This window comes from Balaenoptera acutorostrata, chromosome 1 (genome assembly GCF_949987535.1).
Source record: "Balaenoptera acutorostrata chromosome 1, mBalAcu1.1, whole genome shotgun sequence".
In the NCBI taxonomy this organism is placed as follows: Eukaryota; Metazoa; Chordata; class Mammalia; order Artiodactyla; family Balaenopteridae; genus Balaenoptera; species Balaenoptera acutorostrata.
This window is the reverse complement of record NC_080064.1, coordinates 142,945,468-142,965,456: the sequence shown is the minus strand read 5'-3', so window position 1 is coordinate 142,965,456 and position 19,989 is coordinate 142,945,468. Positions and strand designations below refer to the sequence as shown.

Sequence of the window (19,989 nt, the reverse complement as noted above, 5' to 3'; positions counted from 1 at the left end):
AGAGAGAGAGAGAGAAACAGAGCAACAGGAATCAAAGACGATGTTCAAGTTTCTGGTTTAGACAATTAGATGGTGGTTGCAGTAACTGAGTCTGGGAAAACAGGGAAAGGAGAAGGTTGGGAAGGAAAATGATCAGATCAGCTTTGAAAACGTTGAGATGAAAGTGCTTGACGGGTGTCCATGTGGAGATGTCCCATAGCTCATTGGATATTTAAAACTAGAGCCAAAGAAAGAAGGCTGGACTGAGAACATAGATTTTGAAATTATCCATGTGGAATAGATTAATTAAATCAGGGAATTCTCATAAAAAGATGAGCAGAGGGCTGAGGAGGAGGCAGATAGAAAAAAACACATAAATCTTTACAACATTAGGTAGCAAAAGAAAAAGACATCTATGGATCAGAGGGCAAGAACGGGCATCAGTTCTTTTACAATCGTGTTTGATTGTCTGGGTTTCTATTTCTATTTCTATTATTAGAAGACAATAATCACCAAAGTGTCATTAGGAAAAGTAATGAAGGGGATTGTTTAGTTTTCTTATGTTATTACAACTTCCCCCTAGTGGAGTGGCATGTACTTTTCTCACCAGACACTTAGCTGTCTGAGAGATAGGACTAGTGTATAATATTTAAGTTTCTCATTTTATGAGTTTTTTTTTAATATAAATTTATTTATTTATTTTTGGCTCCGTTGGGTCTTTGTTGCTGTGCGCGGGCTTTCTCTAGTTGCGGTGAGCAGGGGCTACTCTTTGTTGCAGTGCGTGGGCTTCTCAATACAGTGGCTTGTCTTGTTGTGGAGCATGGGCTCTAGGTGCGCGGCCTTCAGTAGTTGTGGCACGCGGGCTCAGTAGTTGTGGCTCGTGGGCTCTAGAGCACAGTCTCAGTGGTTGTGGCTCACGGGCTTAGTTGCTCCTCAGCATGTGGGATCTTCCTGGATCAGGGCTCGAACCAGTGTCCCCTGCATTGGCAGGTGGATTCTTAACCACTGTGCCACCAGGGAAGCCCTATAAGTCTTTCATTATACACTTCAGGTATGATGGGAAAATGCTGGGCCATTGATAGAACAATTAACTTACTATTTACCAGTTGACATTATACACTAAAAAGCAGGGGCAGTGAATTAGAGTAAACTCAGAGAGACCAGCTAGTCTACCTGTGGTCTCTATGCTTGGCTTTGAGACAGTCAACATTTATTTCCTTAGATTAACTTGGGCAGCACAATAATCAAGCTTGAGAGAAATAATAAATATGTTGCATTACCAATATATTCAAAAAATCTCTTTTTGGGGCTTTACTGTTGGGCCCAAACCGACAAGTTGAAATTTGACTTGATTTCTGAAAAGTGACTGCACAAATTAAAGATGGTGAAAGCTAACCCCATTTCTGGCCATGCTAATATAACATAGAACATGGGTAATAGTTGTCTTATGCTCCTCGCTGGGAAGGATGTGGAATGCGTGAGTTGTGGGTGCCCCTTCAGCCAATGAGAAGGGAACCAGTCAGAAAGGAGGCCATGTGATGAATTATTGACGAAATGCTTAGTGACTAGCCAGAAGGGGTGGAGGTAGGCAGAAGGTTGTAATGACTTTGTAAATATGGGATCTTTGTCCATTAAAAGAGGACTTAGATGAATTCAGTCAAGCTTCACAGGGCAGAGTTTCTACAAATGGAAAGAAGGTAAAGGAAGGCAGTTCACAGTAGGAAAGATCTTATGAAATTATTTTCTCTCTTCATAAATGGAATGGGCAGTCCTGTGAGGTGGGGAGCTCCCCACAGCTGGGAGTGTTTAAGCAGAGCGATGAGGGTCCTGGAGAGGGGAGAAATTGAGTTAGATGACCCTAAAAGCCATCATCATGCTGAGATTTACCCTTGTGAAATGATCCATTCAACTGCTTCATTTTCCCATCCTCAAAGCAATCCTGCTTATGAGAGATTTTTTTCTCCCCACATAGAGATAATTGGTTCTACAAATCTTATAATTCTTCCAGAGGATGAAATCTTTGCTGATTTTTTTCAACACATTTCTTTCTCTCCTAGTAAGCATTCTCAGACTTAAATCCAAATGTTTCATCAACAGCTGAATAGTGACTCTTACTGAGCTGAGTGCCTTTTTAAAAAAATTTTATTTATTTTTTATACAGCAGGTTCTTATTAGTTTTCCATTTTATACATATTAGTGTATACATGTCAATCCCAATCTCCCAATTCATCCCACCACCTCCACCACCCCCCTACCGCTTTCCCCCTTTGGCGTCCATATGTTTCCTCTCTACATCTGTGTCTCTATTTCTGCCCTGCAAACAGGTTCCTCTGTACCATTTTTCTAGATTGCACATATATGCGTTAATATACGATATTTGTTTTTCTCTTTTTGACTTACTTCACTCTGTATGACAGTCTCTAGATCCATCCACGTCTCTACAAATGACCAAATTTCGTTCCTTTTTATGGCTGAGTAATATTCCATTGTATATATGTACCACTTCTTCTTTATCCATTTGTCTGTCGATGGGCATTTAGGTTGCTTCCATGACCTGACTATTGTAAACAGTGCTGCAATGAACATTGGGGTGCATGTGTCTTTTTGAATTATGGTTTCCTCTGGGCATATGCCCAGTAGTGGGATTGCTGGGTTATATGGTAATTCCATTTTTAGTTTTTTAAGGAACCTCCATACTGTTCCTCATAATGGCTGTATCAGTTTACATTCCCACCAACAGTGCAAGAGGGTTCCCTTTTCTCCACACTCTCTCCAACATTTTTTTAAAAATAAACTTCTTACTAAATCAAAACTATTTCAATTTGAGCAAATAAATATGAAGTAGAAAATCCTCTAAAATCTCCAGGAGTTCCAATTATTGATATAATGAAATCCTAAATCCCCAGCCTCCTTGATCTCCTTTGCCTGTCCACAGTTATCTTTCATCACACCCTTTGCTGATACCCAGCACTGCAGTGATGGCCACTCTACCGTTACAAAGCACGCCTGGCATTTTCCCACCTCTATGCTTCTCCTTGTCTGTGTTCTTAGTTTCCATAGTTTCAGCCACCAAACTCTTAACCATTTTTCAGATCTCTAGTTAAATCCTGCTCTGCTTAAGGAGATCCTAGGTCCTCCCAATAGGAACTTATTTCTCCCTGCCTCTGTGCCCCTTGGCACTTTGCAACTCTCTTGTGTTATATGTGTGTATCTCCCCCACTGGATTGTGAAGTTGTGAACTCCTCCAGGAAAAGGACCATGGATTATTCACTCTGCTCTACTCCCTTCACCTGGTGTTTGGCAGATAGCAATTGCTGAGTTGTTAACTGGAACCAAATTTATATATGTTCTCAATCTATGCAACTAAAACAAACCTCAAACATCAAAATGTTCTTAAACCCAAACCTACACTGATCCTGCTTCTTTTTTGGTTTAAGTATTTGGTTACATCTGAATGCTGGTGCCTTATAAATAGTTGCTCATCTCAGTGCACCTTTTTCCATGGATGCTACCTGTTAAAAGGTGAAATTTCACAAAACTAGGAAAAAACACTATTATTCCACAAACACCTATTGGGTGGCCACTTTGTGCTAGACACTGGGCTTAGTCCTGGGGACACAGATGTTAATGATACCATCTGTGTCTTCAAGGAATTCCAGTCTAATGTGAGAGACCAATATTTAAGGTGAGTATGCAAAGGGTTGTGGGTGACATGATTGAAGTCTCTAGGAGGTAGTGGGGTACATTGGAGGAAGAGGCCACTCCTACCTGGAAGAGTCAGAAAGGTGCCAGTGAAGAGGTCACACAAACCAAGCCTGGAAAGAAGACTAGTTATTTGACAATTGGCTGGGGACGAAGATGGGGAGGGAAGGGTGGATAAAGAAGCAAGAGGAAAAGACTGGGGGGTTGAGTATCAAGAGAAGCAGAGGCCTTAGGGACAGAACAGAGTAAGTAAAGGCACCATTGAATACATTCCTATGGAACCTTGGGGGAAACTCTAAGTAACTCAATAAGGCTGATGAAAAAGTTGTAAGCGGCAGACATAGCAGGAGATGAGGCTGCAGAGCCAGGCCTCCGAGAGCAGGGAGGCCGAGCTTAGGAGTTTGGACATCATTCTGCGGGCGATAGAAAATCATCAGAGGTTTAGGTAAAGGAGTGACATGATCAGACTTTCATGTAGGAAAATTATTTCTGCAGAAGTCTGGCCATGGATAGCGCTGTCAGGGGGCCACAGTGGAGGCAGGGAAACTAGTCAGGAGGTTGTTTCAAGAGTCTAGGTGAGAGGTGATGAGAGTCTAAAGGCAAAATGATGAAGAGGATGGATGAATAGGAGAGATTTTTCACAAAGCGAAATGCAGGACCTATCACTTTGAATGTCACACAGAGGTGGTAACAAGAAGAGAGGGATCAGGGTAGCAGGCTTGGGTGCCCGGGTGGATGGCGGTGCCAGCGACATGGTAAAAAGGGGAGGAGGGACAGGCCTCGAAGAGCAGGTGTTTGGGGGTGATCCTCACTCATACTCCAGCATCTGCCACTGTCTTAATGAAAGGTTTCAGAAGTAACCTTAAGGCATTTTAGCTAATCAGCTTGTCAACTTAATTATGCAGCCCACAATAATGTCATAGAAATGGCGAATGTAATGTGGGAAGTAGAATCCTGAGAATGTCCTGGCCATTTAGGTAGCTGTGGTCTATTTAGGAAGACAGTGGTATTTCATGTTGAATGCTGCTGTCAATTTACAAATTTCTACCATTTAATTTCCATAATCACCCTGTAAGGTCAACATCACTCCCTCCTTACAGATGGGTCTCAGAAGTTAAATGACTTGCCTAAGATCACTTGGCAAATCTGGGGCAGTCCTAGAGCTGACCACGTCCTGTGGCTGCAGGCCCAGCGTGTTTTCCACATCAGCCTCCTGCCCTCAATGGCACAAATGTCACATGGTGAACATGCTCCCACGCACTACTCCCACAAAATCTCGTGATTTCACAGTCCCACCACACATCCCATAAAGGTAACTTCACATGCCAGGCAGGGCGTGTCTTGTCCAACACTGAGTACAGAGCAGGGAGGGGTCACTAAGGATTGAGTCTCCTTCATAGACCAATATTTGTGAAGTGCAGGCAACACCATCACCTTCCATCGATACAGCCAAGAACAAAGGGAAGGGAAGGAGGGGGCCGCAGAATGACAAAAGTTTGGGGCTTCCAGTCTCGGGGAGATGGTCAGAACGATGTGATGTGCTGAGAGTTCACTTTAGCCCCTCTGGTTTATCACAAATACTTTGGGGGCACTTTGAGACATTTTGATGCCTACGGTCAGACTGCTAAGCATAGCTACCTGTAAACATAGAAGCCCTTTCACATTAATCTCAAAGCTGCCTAGGTCACAGACCCTTCCCCCTGACAAAAGAGGACAGTAGCCTAGAATTTTCTATCAATTTTGGACAGTCTTAATGCCCCCCTAGGTAATTTGTACCTTTAATCCTCACATCCTCTGTTCTCTTTACTTTCTCCAGTTAAAGAATTTAGGCAAATCCAAAGGTATTTCTCTTCATGAAAAGGCTTTAAGCCTTTGCTCTAACTTTCTAAGTCCTGTAGAAATGAATAATGCAATACACTAAATAAATACCTTTTAATGTCATGAGCTTTGGCCTTTGCACACAGGCAAGATAACTCCCAGGCCGGGTCAGGATGGAGCCAAACATAAATGAATCTTGCAATTTAATCTTTCTTGGTTGTTTTGCACAAAGCAAGTTGATTCAGTGGAATAAAGTTAAGAATTAATGTCCCTTGAAATAGAAAAGCAATGGAACCTCTCTTCGCCTGTGGCTGCAGATGAACTGTGACATTTTCATGAAGAGAAACTCTAGACCCCTTTGGCTGTTTCTTACCTCTCTTTTGCAGGTCTTTGGTCAGACACCATTTTACACTTTTGAAAATTCACAGTGGAGCTTGTGGCCAGAAATACCCCATGACTTGGTGAGTATGATTCTTGAACGGTGTATGGTTTGGGATGGGGGAAGAGGCGGCTGAATTTGATGTGTGGATTGGGAGAGGGAGAGGGATAGGAGCTCCTGAGGGTGACTATGGAAGAAACTATAAAGCAGGTAAGTAGGACAAACAGCATCAAGCCAGGTAGACATTTCTGCTTTTTGCATTTTTACCACTTGGGCAAGCAACTGCTGGTGAGTTCTTTCCTCTATATTTTAGTCCATGGTTAGCAAAAGGGATTAACCTCTCGTGTCCACTGTGGTCATTTGGTAGTAGATGCTTGAAGCACTGTGTTGAGAGAACTCTGAGGCCACACCGAAGCCAGAAAGAGTCTGAGACTTGATTGGCGATGCTTGCCATGGGTGTGGGATAGGCAGTGCATCCCATGGGCCACATGGCAATTATTTGCATAGTAAGGTGTAGCTCAAATCAAGATGACACTCGACAGTTCCTAGTTACTACTTGACCATGAGGCATATCTTTCTCCCAATCTTTTTTTCTCTTTATGTGTTTATTCCTTGTCCTTGTCCACTGTCTTTCTCTTCTCCTTTTCCCCCCTTCCTGTTCTCCTTTTCCACTCTGTAGACCTTGGACTCATCAATGGCTTCCTCGTGCCCTACCTGTGACATGTGGCATCAGAAAGATCACTCAGCCATGCTCACAACAAGGTTTTATTTTGCTCTGGGATCTGGAGAGCTGAGAAGGACACTCCACTCGATTCTTATATTTGGTTTTCTTAGGAGAACCCAAAGACTTAAAATTTTATTTTCTTTTCCTTTCTCTGGTAGGTAGATCCTTCAGGGATCTGTCCCGTATTCTAAATGATGTTATGTGTGAGTGTTTGTGTGTTTTTGTACATGTTGTGCTGGTGATAAGGGTTGGGAGCTTGTGAGAAATTGTAAGTGTGCTTACAAAGAAGCAAGTTGAGTAGAGTTATGACTTGACACAACAGACCAAAATCTCTCCTGCTTCTCTTCTCTCAAGCAAAACTTAGATTTTTTTTTTTTACTTTGACCTTTTCTTAAACAACCTCACCCAGGAATAAGAAAGATTTTTCTGATGAAAAAACAAGCCTTTCCTTTCCTACCAATCAGTCCTTTGAGAACCTCAACCCCGGTCTCTGCTTCCCTTAGATACTATTTTTCATCAACACACCTCTCCTCTGGGCCAAATACTACAAGCATGAGGTTATTTATTGCTCCTTGCTAAGCTGCATTTCTTAGCAATTTAGTTCCATTTCTCTTTTCTGTTCCTTATTTGTTTGGACTCTAGATTGCAAAGTACAATGGATTAGTGACCTGGTTGGAACAATACCGGTTACCTTTCTTCTGTAAAACCGACTTGTGTTTCCATTACATTCTCTGTCAGGAGTTCCTCACTTCCGTTAAGTCCCCAGAAGGAGGTAAGCACGCGGGTGTGTGTGGGGAGAAACCTGGGCAGCTAGGTTGCACAGCATCCTGTGCCTGTCAGTCCTACAGTAAGGTACAAATACGGGCTGCCTTCACAGCCTTAGATGTACGGTTGACTCAGGCTGTGTTGTGGCAAAATCTTAGGCTGAAAAATCAGAACCAAGAGCAACAAGCAGGAATCTGATGGGCTGGGCTGTTTGTCTCACTGCAGCCAGAAATGAGAGAGTTAAAGACGGCCAAATTGCCTACAATATGTTCAGAATCAAAGGTAGCACCTCCTTCATTGCTCTCGCCTGGCCTAAGCCACCATCATTTCTCACCTGGCTATTGAAATCATCTCTGAATCAGTCTCCTCACTGCTGCTCTTGTTCGCCTACTCCCAGCAGCCAGGGTGAGCTTTTTAAAACTTCCGTTAGTTCATGTCACTCCTCTGCGCGCTGACCCTCCCCACCACCACCACCAATGGCTCCCATCTCAGTGTGACATCCAGCGCCCCTAAAATGCCTTTCCAGGTCCTGGAGACCTGGCTCCATTGCCTTTCCGACCTCATCTCCTGCTTCTCTCTTGCTCACTCCATTCCAGCCAGATTGGCCTCCCTGCAGTTCCTCAGACATAGGGACAAATTCCCATTTCGAGGCTTTGCACTGGCTGTTCACTCTGCCTGGAACGCTCCTCCTCCATGTATTCACATGCACCTCCCTTCACCTCAAGTCTCTGGGCAGTTCTCCCTCCTCATTGAAGGCTACCCTGATGGCCCACAGCCCACTCATCCAACCCCTGCCCTAGCTCTCCCTACATCCTCCTTTCCTGTTTCATTCTTTCCTGTAATGCTTATAACTTCCATTCTCACTAGAGAATGTATTTACTATACTTATTGTTTATTGTCTGTCTCCTCTGATAGAGTACAAGCTCCTTGAGGGCAGGGATTTTTGTTCTCTTTGTGGATATATCCTGAACACCTAGAATGGTACTCGGCACTTAGTAGGCATATAATAAATATTTGTAGAAAGAATGAATGAATAAGATTTCCATCTAGGGTTGATTTGACAACTTGATTCTCAGCTCAAATAGCCAAAGGAAAAAGGAACCCAGGGAACGTTAAGATTCCGGAGATCCCACTGAGTAAAATGTTGTAACAAATCGCCCATTATACTCACCTCCCTCCTTCAATATATTGATGTGTATTGGGAACATCGCTGTCAGGTGGGGTCCATAGAAGGCAAGGGGCCTTAGTTGGAGGGTAACTTTGATCTGTGGATTGTACACATACTTCTGTGTCCATCCCATGTCATTGATGAATGTCACTAGAGGGTCTGGTGCCTAGCTTCAAAAGCACCACATAATCAGGGCCCAACTCATCTCACCGGTCACCATTTTTCCTCACTCACACTGAGCTAATGGGGGTCTGGTCATGTGCAAGGCTGAGAGAGGGACCGGGGGAAGAGCTCATTCTCAGTTTCTCACCATGGACTTTTCCTGGCAGCCAAGATGATGAGATGGAAAAAGGCAGACCAGTGGCTACTGCAGAAATGCATTGGCGGGGTCAGAGGGATGTGGCGCTTCTGTACCTACCTCAAGGGCAGTGCAGGTGGGTTCTTGGGGTTGTTCCTGGGGCCTTTGCAAGTTTTTAACAGCTTCCAGGATCCTCCGGAGCACTGCTAACAGTTCTGTATGTCTGTGGTGAATATAAAAAATATATTATAATGCAGTTTGGGTAAAAGTCTTTGAAAACTGGGGTCCATCGTGCAGGTTAGGGCAAAAGCAATCAGAGTCCTTTTCATTCATTCATTCATTTAACAATGTTTACTGAGCACCACTGTACGGCAGCCACTGTGCTTGCAGGTGAGGATAGAAAGGTGAACAAGAGCCATAAAGTCCCTGCTTCCCAAAGCTGCCATGACAGTGGGGAGACAGACAAGGAACAAGTCCATAAGTAAATCCCTGTAGCAAAAGGTTGGGGTGCCCTGCTTTCTGTTCTATTGGGTCCAGTAGTTGGTGAGTCTAGGAGGCTGGCAGTGAGCACTGGCTGACATTCAAATTCAGCATCATTAAATTTCAGGGGGGAACAAATCCTAGTTTAAAGGTGAAATTCTGGATCTCCAGGGATCAGGCAGGGAAGAACTAGACCGACTGTCTTACAGTTTGTCACTCAGACTTCAGCCCTGGCAAAGTTGTGAAACAGGGAATGTAGTCTTTGGCACATTTTGGCTCCAGTGTCCTTCTGCAGGCTGCTCTGGGCCATGATCTAGGAAATGTTCTTTTACCCCTGATCTTTATTTTTTGGACAAAACCTAAATGTCTAATGATTTATTCCCAGAGTCTCGTGGTTTTCCCTAAACTGACAGTTTTTCTAACAACCAAAAAAAACTCATGAAAGACTCCTATCCGTTAAGTCCCGTTTTTCCATGCCTCCCATCAGCTCCTGCATTAGGACGTTTCTGGAGATGATGCCTTAAGCCAAAGGAGTGGCTAAAGGTGATGTTGGAGGCACTAGAGCAAGCTGGTGGGTGGGGGTCGGGGGATCAGAGGTCACATGCAGATGCAGCCGCTGAGGGGCAAGATTGGGGTGCAGCTCGGTGCCTATCCTATCCTGTCCAACCCGTAGGTGAAGAGCTGGTGGATTTCTGGATTCTTGCTGAGAAGATTCTGAGCATAAATGAGATGGACCTGGAAGTGAGAGACCACTACCTGTCCCTCCTCTTCATGCTGAAGGCCACCCATCTGCAGGAAAGCTCGCGGGTGGTGACTCTCTGCAACATGAACATCGGTAAGAATTATAAAGCTTATCTGAAGTGAAATCCCTGGGAGATATAAGAAAAAATCAATCCAGTGTCTGATAGTCCTCAGTCTCTTGCCTTGCAGACTGCTTCCCTCTCCATCAGTGATATCAGTGGGAACCCCAACCCTAAACAGGGAAGGGCTTGAGAGAGACCAGTTGTCTGAAGCTGGTATGTGCCTGTTCCTGAGATAGTACTTGTCAGTGAAGGATGGCTGGCAAGAATGAAGGGGAACTGGGACAGGGTAATAGAATAGCTCCTGCAATTCTAAGCCTGCATGGCGTGTTTTGTTTTGTTTTTGTTGTTGTTTTGTTTTATTTTTCAATTGGGATTCTTGAGAACAAACTACAGTCCACAGGCCAAATGCAGTACATGTGGCCTATGAGCTAAGAGTGTTTTTGTATTTTTAAAGGCTTAAAGAAGAAGAAGACTGTGCAACAGAGACTATATATGGCTTACAAAGCATAAAGTACTTACTACTGGCTCTTTACAGAAAAAAGTTTGCCAACCCCTTCTCTAGAACATCAGATTCATTCCAATGTATTTATTTATTAACTGAGAAGGCGTTCCTAACTCAAATACAAATGTGTTCCAGAAGATTCACTGTTTGGGCTTAGTCACACTCCTCTTTATTCATATAGATAACTGAGAATTGATGACACTAAAATCAGGGCTAGTTGGGATTTTTTCAATTTGTCCAGTCCAAACTCTTTCCTTCAGTCAGATCTAACTTTGAGAAATCCCATTCAGAGGTACATGTTTCCTGTTCTCGAACATGTTTTCGTGTACCTCTTGCTTTTCTTTTTTTTTTTTTTTTTTTTTTTTTTTTTAATTAATTAATTTATTTATTTTTGTCTATATTGGGTCTTCGGTTCGTGCGAGGGCTTTCTCCAGTTGCGGCAAGCGGGGGCCACTCTTCATCGCGGTGCGGGGACCGCTCTTCATCGCGGTGCGCGGGCCTTTCTCCATCGCGGCCCCTCCCGTTGCGGGGCACAGGCTCCAGACGCGCAGGCTCAGCAATTGTGGCTCACGGGCCCAGCTGCTCCGTGGCATGTGGGATCTTCCCAGACCAGGGCTCGAACCCGTGTCCCCTGCATTAGCAGGCAGATTCTCAACCACTGCGCCACCAGGGAAGCCCACCTCTTGCTTTTCTTTACAATAACTTTCAGTAGTCTAAAAAGTAACTTGAGGAATCCCACAAAATGGTTATTTCTCTGGGGAAGAAGGAAGGTAATCAGAGTAAGGGGTCACTGTGTGTTGAACAAACCCTAAAAACATGTTCACTATATATCTGACCTGTCTACACCCCAGGATTGCGTGAGGAATGAATGAAAGGCTATACACAAAAACATTTGGAAAAATTCAAAAACCTCACCATCCCACATCATTTTCATCCTGTATCTTTCTTTCCAGAGGCCCTTCTGAACCTTTCCATCTGGCATCCCAACCAGTCAACCACCAGGAAGGAAATCCTGAGCCACACTCAAAATGTGGCTCTGTTCAAACTCCAGAGCTATTGGCTCCCTAACTTTTACACCCACGCTAAGACGATCATGGCCAAGGAGGAATCGTGCCAGGCTCTGATGCAAGAATATGAGACTCGCCTGTACAGTATCTGCTATACCCACGTAGGAGGGCTCCCTCTGAGTATGAGCATCAAGAAGGGCCATCACCCCCAGAAGCGGTACTCGAGCAGGAAGGCCAAGAGGAAGATGTGGCACTTGATAGACCATGGCTCTTGGTCTCTGGAAGTGGACACCAATCCAGATACCAACACTTTGCTCCCCCAGGAGCTGTTTCCTCAAGGCAAGTTGGTTATACAAATGCCTTCCCTTAAAGAGACCTCTTCAAAGGAGAGAATCATTGGTTCCCAGGAAAAGGATATTCTCTGTGCCAAGAAGTCCAACGTGAAGAACAAAGCCAAGAGCCACCTCCACATGGAGGGCCTCTTTGAGACATCATTCTTTACCCACCTGAGGACTGTCACCCCCATCATCAATTACTCCCCCCACATGATAATCAAGAAGTCCGTGAAGCAAAACCTCTCCTTGGGGTACACCCACTGGGCCTTGTGTGCTGATGCCTGTGCAGGGAGTCCCTTCCGGGACCACCTGAAGAAGCAAAATTTGAAAGTGGAGGTCCAACTCCTGGACCTCTGGCAGGACCTGCACCATTTCCTCAGTGTCCTGATGAGCAACAGGAAGACTGGGAAAGCCATTTTCGTCACATTCTGGGAAACTGGATCTGTAAGCTCTACCTGAATGAGCAGATTGGTCTACGCCTATCACTAAAATCCCAAACCATCAAAGGCCTGAAGGAGCTGCTGCCATCTGGGGATGTGAACCTCTGGATTCCCAGATCCCAGAAGGAGATCTGCAATGTAGGCCATGCCTCACAGAAATGGGTTGGTATCTGGAAGATTAGGTCAAGACTCACCAAAAATCCTATCTGGTTATCTATCCTGGCTAACTTAATGATATAACTACCCACAGAACCCTTTCCATATTGAAGAGTTGGTTGATCACTTAGGAACAAGTTATATAAATTCCCAAGAAGCAGCCAAAACTCCAAAGTAGGATGGAGGCGGAGGAGTGGTCTTCAATTCCCCCTTATACTGAGTCTCCCATAACTGTGAACCTCGGACTGTTCTATTGAGGGAAATTTTAAGAACTCTTTTCTAAACCTCATGTACTGAAATACAGGGTCTCCCTTTCCTAGACTAGCCATCACGGAAATGGGCAAGTGGGAGGGTTTATTCTCATCCCCAAACATTAGATAAAAGCACAGGACTATCCTGGAGACTCACAGGAAGTAATAGTTGGATGATTGTAAGTCAAGATCTTGGCAGAAAACAAATGGTGGAGCCAAATTGGGTAACAGATGAGAGCTTAATAAAAAGGCACTACTTAAAAAGGAGGGTACGGAAACCACAGTGGATACCCCGTGCAATACCCCAGGGCCAGTAAGGGTGGGCCACCTTCATCACTCCTAGGCCTGAAGAGTGGAAGAGAGGGAGCAGTTACCAGAACCAGGAGATAAAGAGCTGTGTAGAGTGGAGCACTTGGCAGGAGCTGTGATTGTCAGTAGAGGGACGTCTGGAAGGATCAGGGGGAATAGGTATTCCAAGCTCACTCTCCACCTTTTGTTTCCCTTTTCCTACCAGCTCCGGATATATCCAATGAGAGGTCAAGGGAGTGTGTTGATGTGTCCATACAGGTTAATTTCCCCAGGCACAAGCAGGGTGAAGAAGGGTAGAGAGTGGATCTGGAGGGCAATGGCTATAAACAAAAAGCTATTTGGTGCATTATAACATATTTACCTGATAAGCACACTCATTACCTCCTTTGGGCTTCTTAGCACCTCCAAGCAGCAGACAGGGTAGTATTATTGACACTACTGTACAAATGAGGAAAATGAGACTTAGAGAGGGTGTGTGGATTAGCCCAAAGGCACGCAGCAGGCTAGCGGAGGAATCAGGGTCAGAATCCAGGAGTCCTTGGCTCTACGTCCAGCACAATTTCTAATGCACCTCAATTATCCAGGGTTGCACATCTGGGCAGTGTAGGGATGAGATTAGTCCAGTGTGTCCACAGCCAAAGCTGTTTGCACAGTTCTTGAGTAGTAGAAGCTCCAGAGCAGTCCTCCCTCCCCTCTCCTCCCCTCCCCACACTTTGTAGAGGCATTTGGGGCTAAAGGCTTAGATAGGCTGTGCTTTCTGGATCAGCAAATCCACACAGCAAAGCTCTCTCTCTAGGCCTTTGGTCTTCAGCAAAGATATTGAAGGTATTTGTGTTATCGATAATGCTGGACTATCACAGTTTCTAAGATTAAAAATCTTGATATCGTCTATGACTCTCCTCTTTGTCTCACACTCATGGCTAGTCTACCAGTGAATCCAGTTGGTTTAACCTTAAAAATATATCCAGAGTCTGGTATTCTTCCCCTCACCTGTTACAACCACTCTCATCCAAGCCCTGTCCAAACTCGCCTGGATCACTACAGTGGCCTCCTACCTGATGCCTCTGGGTGTGCTTTTGGCCCTCAGCAGGTTCATTTCCAGTGTGGCCACAGTGATTCTGCCAGAACATAAACTGTGTAATTTAACTGAAAGTAAGTAAAAGAAAGTCAGTGAGGACCTTGAAAAGAGATGGCTGTCTCCAGTAAAAGCCAAAGCCTTTGCTAAAACCAACAAGGTCTACACTATCTGTCCTCTGCCTCTCCTCTCTGGCTTCATCTTCCTCTGCCTCTGTGCTCATCACATTGGCCAAGCCAGACACACCCCTAGCTTGGTTGTGCTGCTCCTGCTGTATGTAACGTGCAGATGCCTGCACGGCTGAGTCCCCCACTCCCTCAGGTCTTTACTCAAGTCATCTCAGTGAGGCGTTCCCTGCCCACTTTATATAAAACTTCAACCCTATCTCCATTTTACTTTTCTCCTTAGCACTTATCACAATCTGGATCAATGCATCCATCCTTCCATACATACATACATACATATATATATACATACATACACTTTATGTGCATGCATGTATAATACATGTATAATACTTACAATGCACATGTATGCATTTGTGTATACAATGTACATCTATCACATACACATATAATATACTTGTACTATATTTCAAATAAATACACTATATATATGTTATGTATGTTATATATATTGTGTTATATATATGTATATATAAATACATATATATTTAACTTAATTTGCTTATTTTCCTTCTCCTTATGAGGGCAGAAGTTTTTGTCTGATTCGTCACTACTGTCTCCACAGCATCTAGAAAGCTACTGGCAGTGCAGTGTTCAGTTCTCAATAGGGCTGATAGACAGTCAAATGTCAACAGACATTTGTTGAATCACTCAGTCCTAGTTGGAGATGACCCTTCCTTGGGATTTGCCACAATCTTTTCTGGTCTGAGACACCTGTCTCGGCGAGAACTCTGATTTTCATCCACCTGTTCAACCATCCTCCAATTATACAATCAGCTTTTGTTGAATGCTGATAGCATGCCAGCTAATATGTCTACATCCTGACTTCTGACTCATTGATGTGGAAACAGAGTCCACATGGAATAGAGGAAATTCCTCTAGAATTTGTCCTAATTTTAGAGAATTGGGACAAAATCATATTTTGTTATTATATTTGTGAATTCAATAAGTTTATACTTATGTTGAGGATACTATACTGTAAAAGGTAAATAAGTAGAGAGAAAAGGGTGTGAACCTGGAAGACAGAGCATCAGCCTTAAAGTCTGCTCTTGCTTCTAACCAAAGAGGGGAAGATTGAGAGATGGTGCTGAAGATGTCTGGGGTATGCAGTTTCATAGACACTAGCAGGAGACCAAGTAGGATGACAAGAAATTAAACTAAAATTTCCTTAATTAAATAAAATCTAATGGAAAATAGATTCATAGTTACCAGAGGCTGGGGGAAAGGAAAATGGGGAGTTGTTTCTTAATTAGTACAGAGTTTCCATTTGGGGTGATAAAAAGTTTTGGAAATAGACGGTGGTGATTGTTGCATAATGACACATGTAATTAACACCATTGAATTGTACACTTAAAAATGGTTAAAATGGCAAATTCATGCTGTATATATTTTACAACAATAAAAAGTTTCTTTTTGAAAGAAAGTAAAAGATACAAAGGATATTGAGTTTTAGTGAGGAGAGCAGACAACAGTGAATTTGAATTCTAGCTTCTCCACTTTCAAATCCTTTGATCTTAGGCAGAAGGCTGCCAGGCCCCTTTGATCCTTGTCTCCTCATCAGTACAATGGGGATCATAATGGCTCCCTCAAAGAAAGACACTGTGTGTATGGTGTCTGGCAAGTGGTAGGACACAAATGTTCACCTCTTACGACCCTTAATCAGAACCATAGAACCTTAGAATGGGACGACGGCCTCGAGGTTCCCTCAGCCTCCCCTCTGTTTTACAGATGATAGAGCAGGGTCTAAGGTCCCACTGCTGTTTCCTGACAAGTGTGGAGCCAGCATCCAGATTCCCCCAGTCTACTGCAGAGTCAGCAAACTTCAGTCTGGGAGCCAAATCCAGCTTACCTCCTGTATTTGAATAACCAGTGAGCTAAGAGTGGTTTTACATTTTTTAAATGGTAGAAAAATATCAAAAGAAGAATGCATCATGACACATGGGTATTATATGAAATTCAAATTTCAGTGTCCATAAATAAAGTTTTATTGCAACACAGCTATGCCTGTTTGTTTACATGTCATCATGTGCTCTAACTACACAGTTGAATCATTGCAACAGAGACCGTTTGGTCTGTGGCCCACACAGACTAAAATATTTACTATCTAGCTCTTTACACACTGTTCTGAGGAGAGGCCAAGAAGGTTTACCAAGTGATGGACAAACACAATTCTGAAGGAAACTCTAATACATTCTAACAAAAAAGAATTGGAGAAAAATAAAATATAGGGACTTCCCTGGTGGCACAGTGGTTAAGAATCTGCCTGCCAATGCAGGGGACGTGGGTTTGATCCCTGGTCCAGGAAGATCTCACCTACCATGGACCAACTAAGCCTGTGTGCCACAACTATTGAGCCTGAGGTCTAGAGACCAACGGGCGACAACTACTGAGACTGTGTGCCACAACTACTGAAGCCTGCGTGCCTTAGAGCCCATGCTCCACAACAAGAGAAGCCACTGCAATGAGAAGCCTGTGCACCACAACGAAGAGTAGCCCCCGCTCGCCACAACTAGGGAAAGCCCACACCCAGCAATGAAGACCCAATGCATCCATAAATAAATAAATAAATAAATAAATAAATAAATAAATAAATAAACAAACAAATAAATTTACTAAGAAAAAGAGAAAAAAGAAAAATAGGTCAAATTTTAAAAAGCAATCATGGGATTTTAGATACTGTTTTATTTATTATTTATTCCTATCATTTTGCTTCATGTGTGATTATTTCTTCTAATGGAAAATGCTCTATTAAGCATTGTTTCTTAAGAAATCAATTTGATCGTTTATTCACTAGTTATTAGATAGAATCATAAATCTTTTATTTCCTTCCTTCAACTGACTTCGGGTTCTGTTTGTTCTTCTTTTTCTAGTTTCTTTATGTACAAAATTATATTGTTTATTTGAGTTGTTTCTTGAGGTGGGCCTATATTGCTATAAACTACCCTCTTTGTACCACTTTCGCTACAACCTATAGATTTTGGTATGTCATATTTTCATTTTCACTTGTCTTCAGGTTTTTAAAATTTCTCCTTTGATTTCTTCATTGACTCAATAGTTGTTCAGTAGCCTGTTGTTTAGCCTCCACACATTTGTGATTTTTCCAACTTTCTTCTTGTAGTTGATTTCTAGTTTTATACCGTTGTGTTGGAAAAGATGCTTGATATAATTTCAATCTTCTTAAATTTATGGAGACTTGTTTTGTGTTTCAACATATGGTCTATGATTGAGAATGTTCCATGTGCCCTTGAGAAGAATGTGTACTCTACTCATTTGAATGGAATATTCTGTACAAATCTATCAAATCCATCTGGTTCAATGTTTCATTTAAGGCCATTATTTCCTAGTTGAGTTTCTGTCTGGGTGATCTATGTACTGATGTAAGTGGGGTATTAAAGTCCCCTACTATTGCTGTCTTGCTGTCAATTTCTCCCTTTGGGTCTATTAATGATCGCTTTATATATCTTAATGCTCCTATTTTAGGTGCATATATAATCATTGTTATGTCCTCTTGATGAATTGTCCCCTTTATCATTATACAGTGTCCATGTTTGTCTCTTGTTACCCCTTTTGGCTTGAAGTCTATTTTGTCTGATATGAGTACAACTACATCTGCTTTCTTTTGGCTGCCATTTGCTTGGAGTATCATCTTCCATCCCTTCACTTTGAGCCTGTGTTTGTCTTTAGGGCTGAGATGAGTCTCCTGGAAGCAGCATATAGTTGGGTCTTGTTTTTTAATCTGTTCAGCCACTGGGTCTTTTGACTAATGAATTCAATCCATTTACATTTAGGGTGATTATTGATAAATAAAGACTTAGTACTGCCTTTTATCTTTTTTTTGCTTGTTGCTCTGTATCTCCCTTGTTTCTTTATCTGTGTTTTTCTGTCTGCCCTTTTAGTTTGGTGGTTTTCTATGATGTTTTTCTCAGTTTTCTCTCTTTTTTTTTTTTTGTTTCATGTCTCTGCCCTAAACTAATGTTTTGTGGTTAACATGAGGTTTGTATAAAACGTCTCATAGATGATATAGTCTTTTTTCTGCTGATAGCATCCTATCTTTACTTGCTTATAAGGGTTCTGTCCTTTTCCTCTTCCCTTTTTATGTTTTTGTTGTCTCAAATGATCCCTTTTTATGTTGAGTATATTACCAAACTGAAGTAGCTATAGTTATTTTTACTGATCTTTCCCTTTGACCTTTATGCTATAATTGTGTTTAACAACATATTAAGATACAGAGTTGCAATTTTCTGATTCTGTCTATTTATCACCTCACTCAAAGTTTTTTGTACTTTTACCTTTTCGTTTCAGGTAGAAGAGCTCCTTTCAACATTTCTTGTTGAAGGCAGCTCTCGTGGTGATGAAATCAGTGTTTGTTTGTCTGGGAAATCCCTTATTTTCCTTTATATCTGAAGGATAACTCTGCTGTAAAGAGTATTTTTGGCTGGCAGCTTCTAAGCTTTCAATATTTTGAATATGTCATTACACTCTCTCCTGGCCTGTAGAGTTTCTACTGAGAAATCTGCTGGTCACATGATGGGGGTTCCTCTGTAGGTTACCATCCATTTTTCCCCTGGCTGCCTTTAAAATTCTTTGTCATTGAGGTTGTTTTCTGTTTTTTTGGGTTTTTTAAACATTTTTATTGGAGTATAATTGCTTTACAATGGTATGTTAGTTTCTGCTTTATTACACAGTGAATCAGCTATGCATATACATATATCCCCATATTTCTTCCCTCTAGTGTTTCTTGGAGAAAGTCTTTTTGTGTTGAGGTAATTAGGTGTTCTCTTAACTTCATGGACTTGTATATCCAGCTCTTTTCCCAGGTTTGTATTATTTCTTTAAATAAACTCTCTGCTCCCTTCTCCCTCTTTTCTCCTTCTGGGATACCTATTATCCTTATGCTGCCCTTTCTAATGTATCAGATAATTCTTGTAGACTTTCTTCTTCCTCTTCTCCTTCTCCTTCCTCCTCTTCTTTTTCTTCCCCTTCTTCTTCTTTTTCTTCTCCTTCTGCTTCTTCCCCTTCTTTTTCTTCTTCTAGATCTTAGTTCTCTCTCCCTTTCTCCCTGTATCATTTCTAGATTTCTGTCTTCGACCTTGCTAATTCTCTTTTCCATATGGTTGGCTCTATTTCCAGTGCCTCCTAATATATTCTTCACGTCATTTATTGAGTTCTTCAGGTCCTGAATTTTTGATTGGTTCTTTTTTAAAGTTTCAACCTCTTTGGTAAAGTATTCCTTGTCTTTATTAATTTTATTCCTGAACTCATTGAACTGCTCTTCTAAGTCTTGTTGTAGCTCACTGAGTTTCTCCATGACAGCTATTTTGAATTCTCCATCAGTTAAATGGCAATATTTCATGACTTTAAGTTTGGTTTCTGGAGAATTGTCGTTTTCTTTTTGTGATACCGTGTCATTGTGTTTTTCATCGTGCTTGATGAGTTGTTCCTCGGCCAGTGCATTTGAAGTACCAAGCATCTTTCTTCTTTAGGTAAAGCTTTTTAACTTGATTCTAACCGTTCAAAAAGTTAGTAATTAGAGGCTTTTCTTTTGTTTTTTAGTAGGTGGTGCTATAGCACAAGTTTTTGTCTTCTTTTACCTGAGCAGCCTCTGGCTGTATT

At 42.4% G+C, this 19,989-nt stretch overlaps 1 protein-coding gene across 1 annotated transcript in view; it reads left to right on the top strand.

Annotated features, from left to right (window-relative positions):
* LOC102998510 (regulator of G-protein signaling protein-like) overlaps positions 1–19,989 on the top strand; it is a 39,113-nt gene that overhangs the window by 892 nt on the left and 18,232 nt on the right. The window contains 8 exon segments of the mRNA XM_057558516.1: positions 1,952–2,007; positions 2,009–2,035; positions 5,886–5,960; positions 7,245–7,374; positions 8,865–8,969; positions 9,987–10,148; positions 11,572–12,372; positions 12,375–12,538. Coding sequence (XP_057414499.1) covers positions 1,952–2,007; positions 2,009–2,035; positions 5,886–5,960; positions 7,245–7,374; positions 8,865–8,969; positions 9,987–10,148; positions 11,572–12,372; positions 12,375–12,538 — 1,520 coding nt within the window.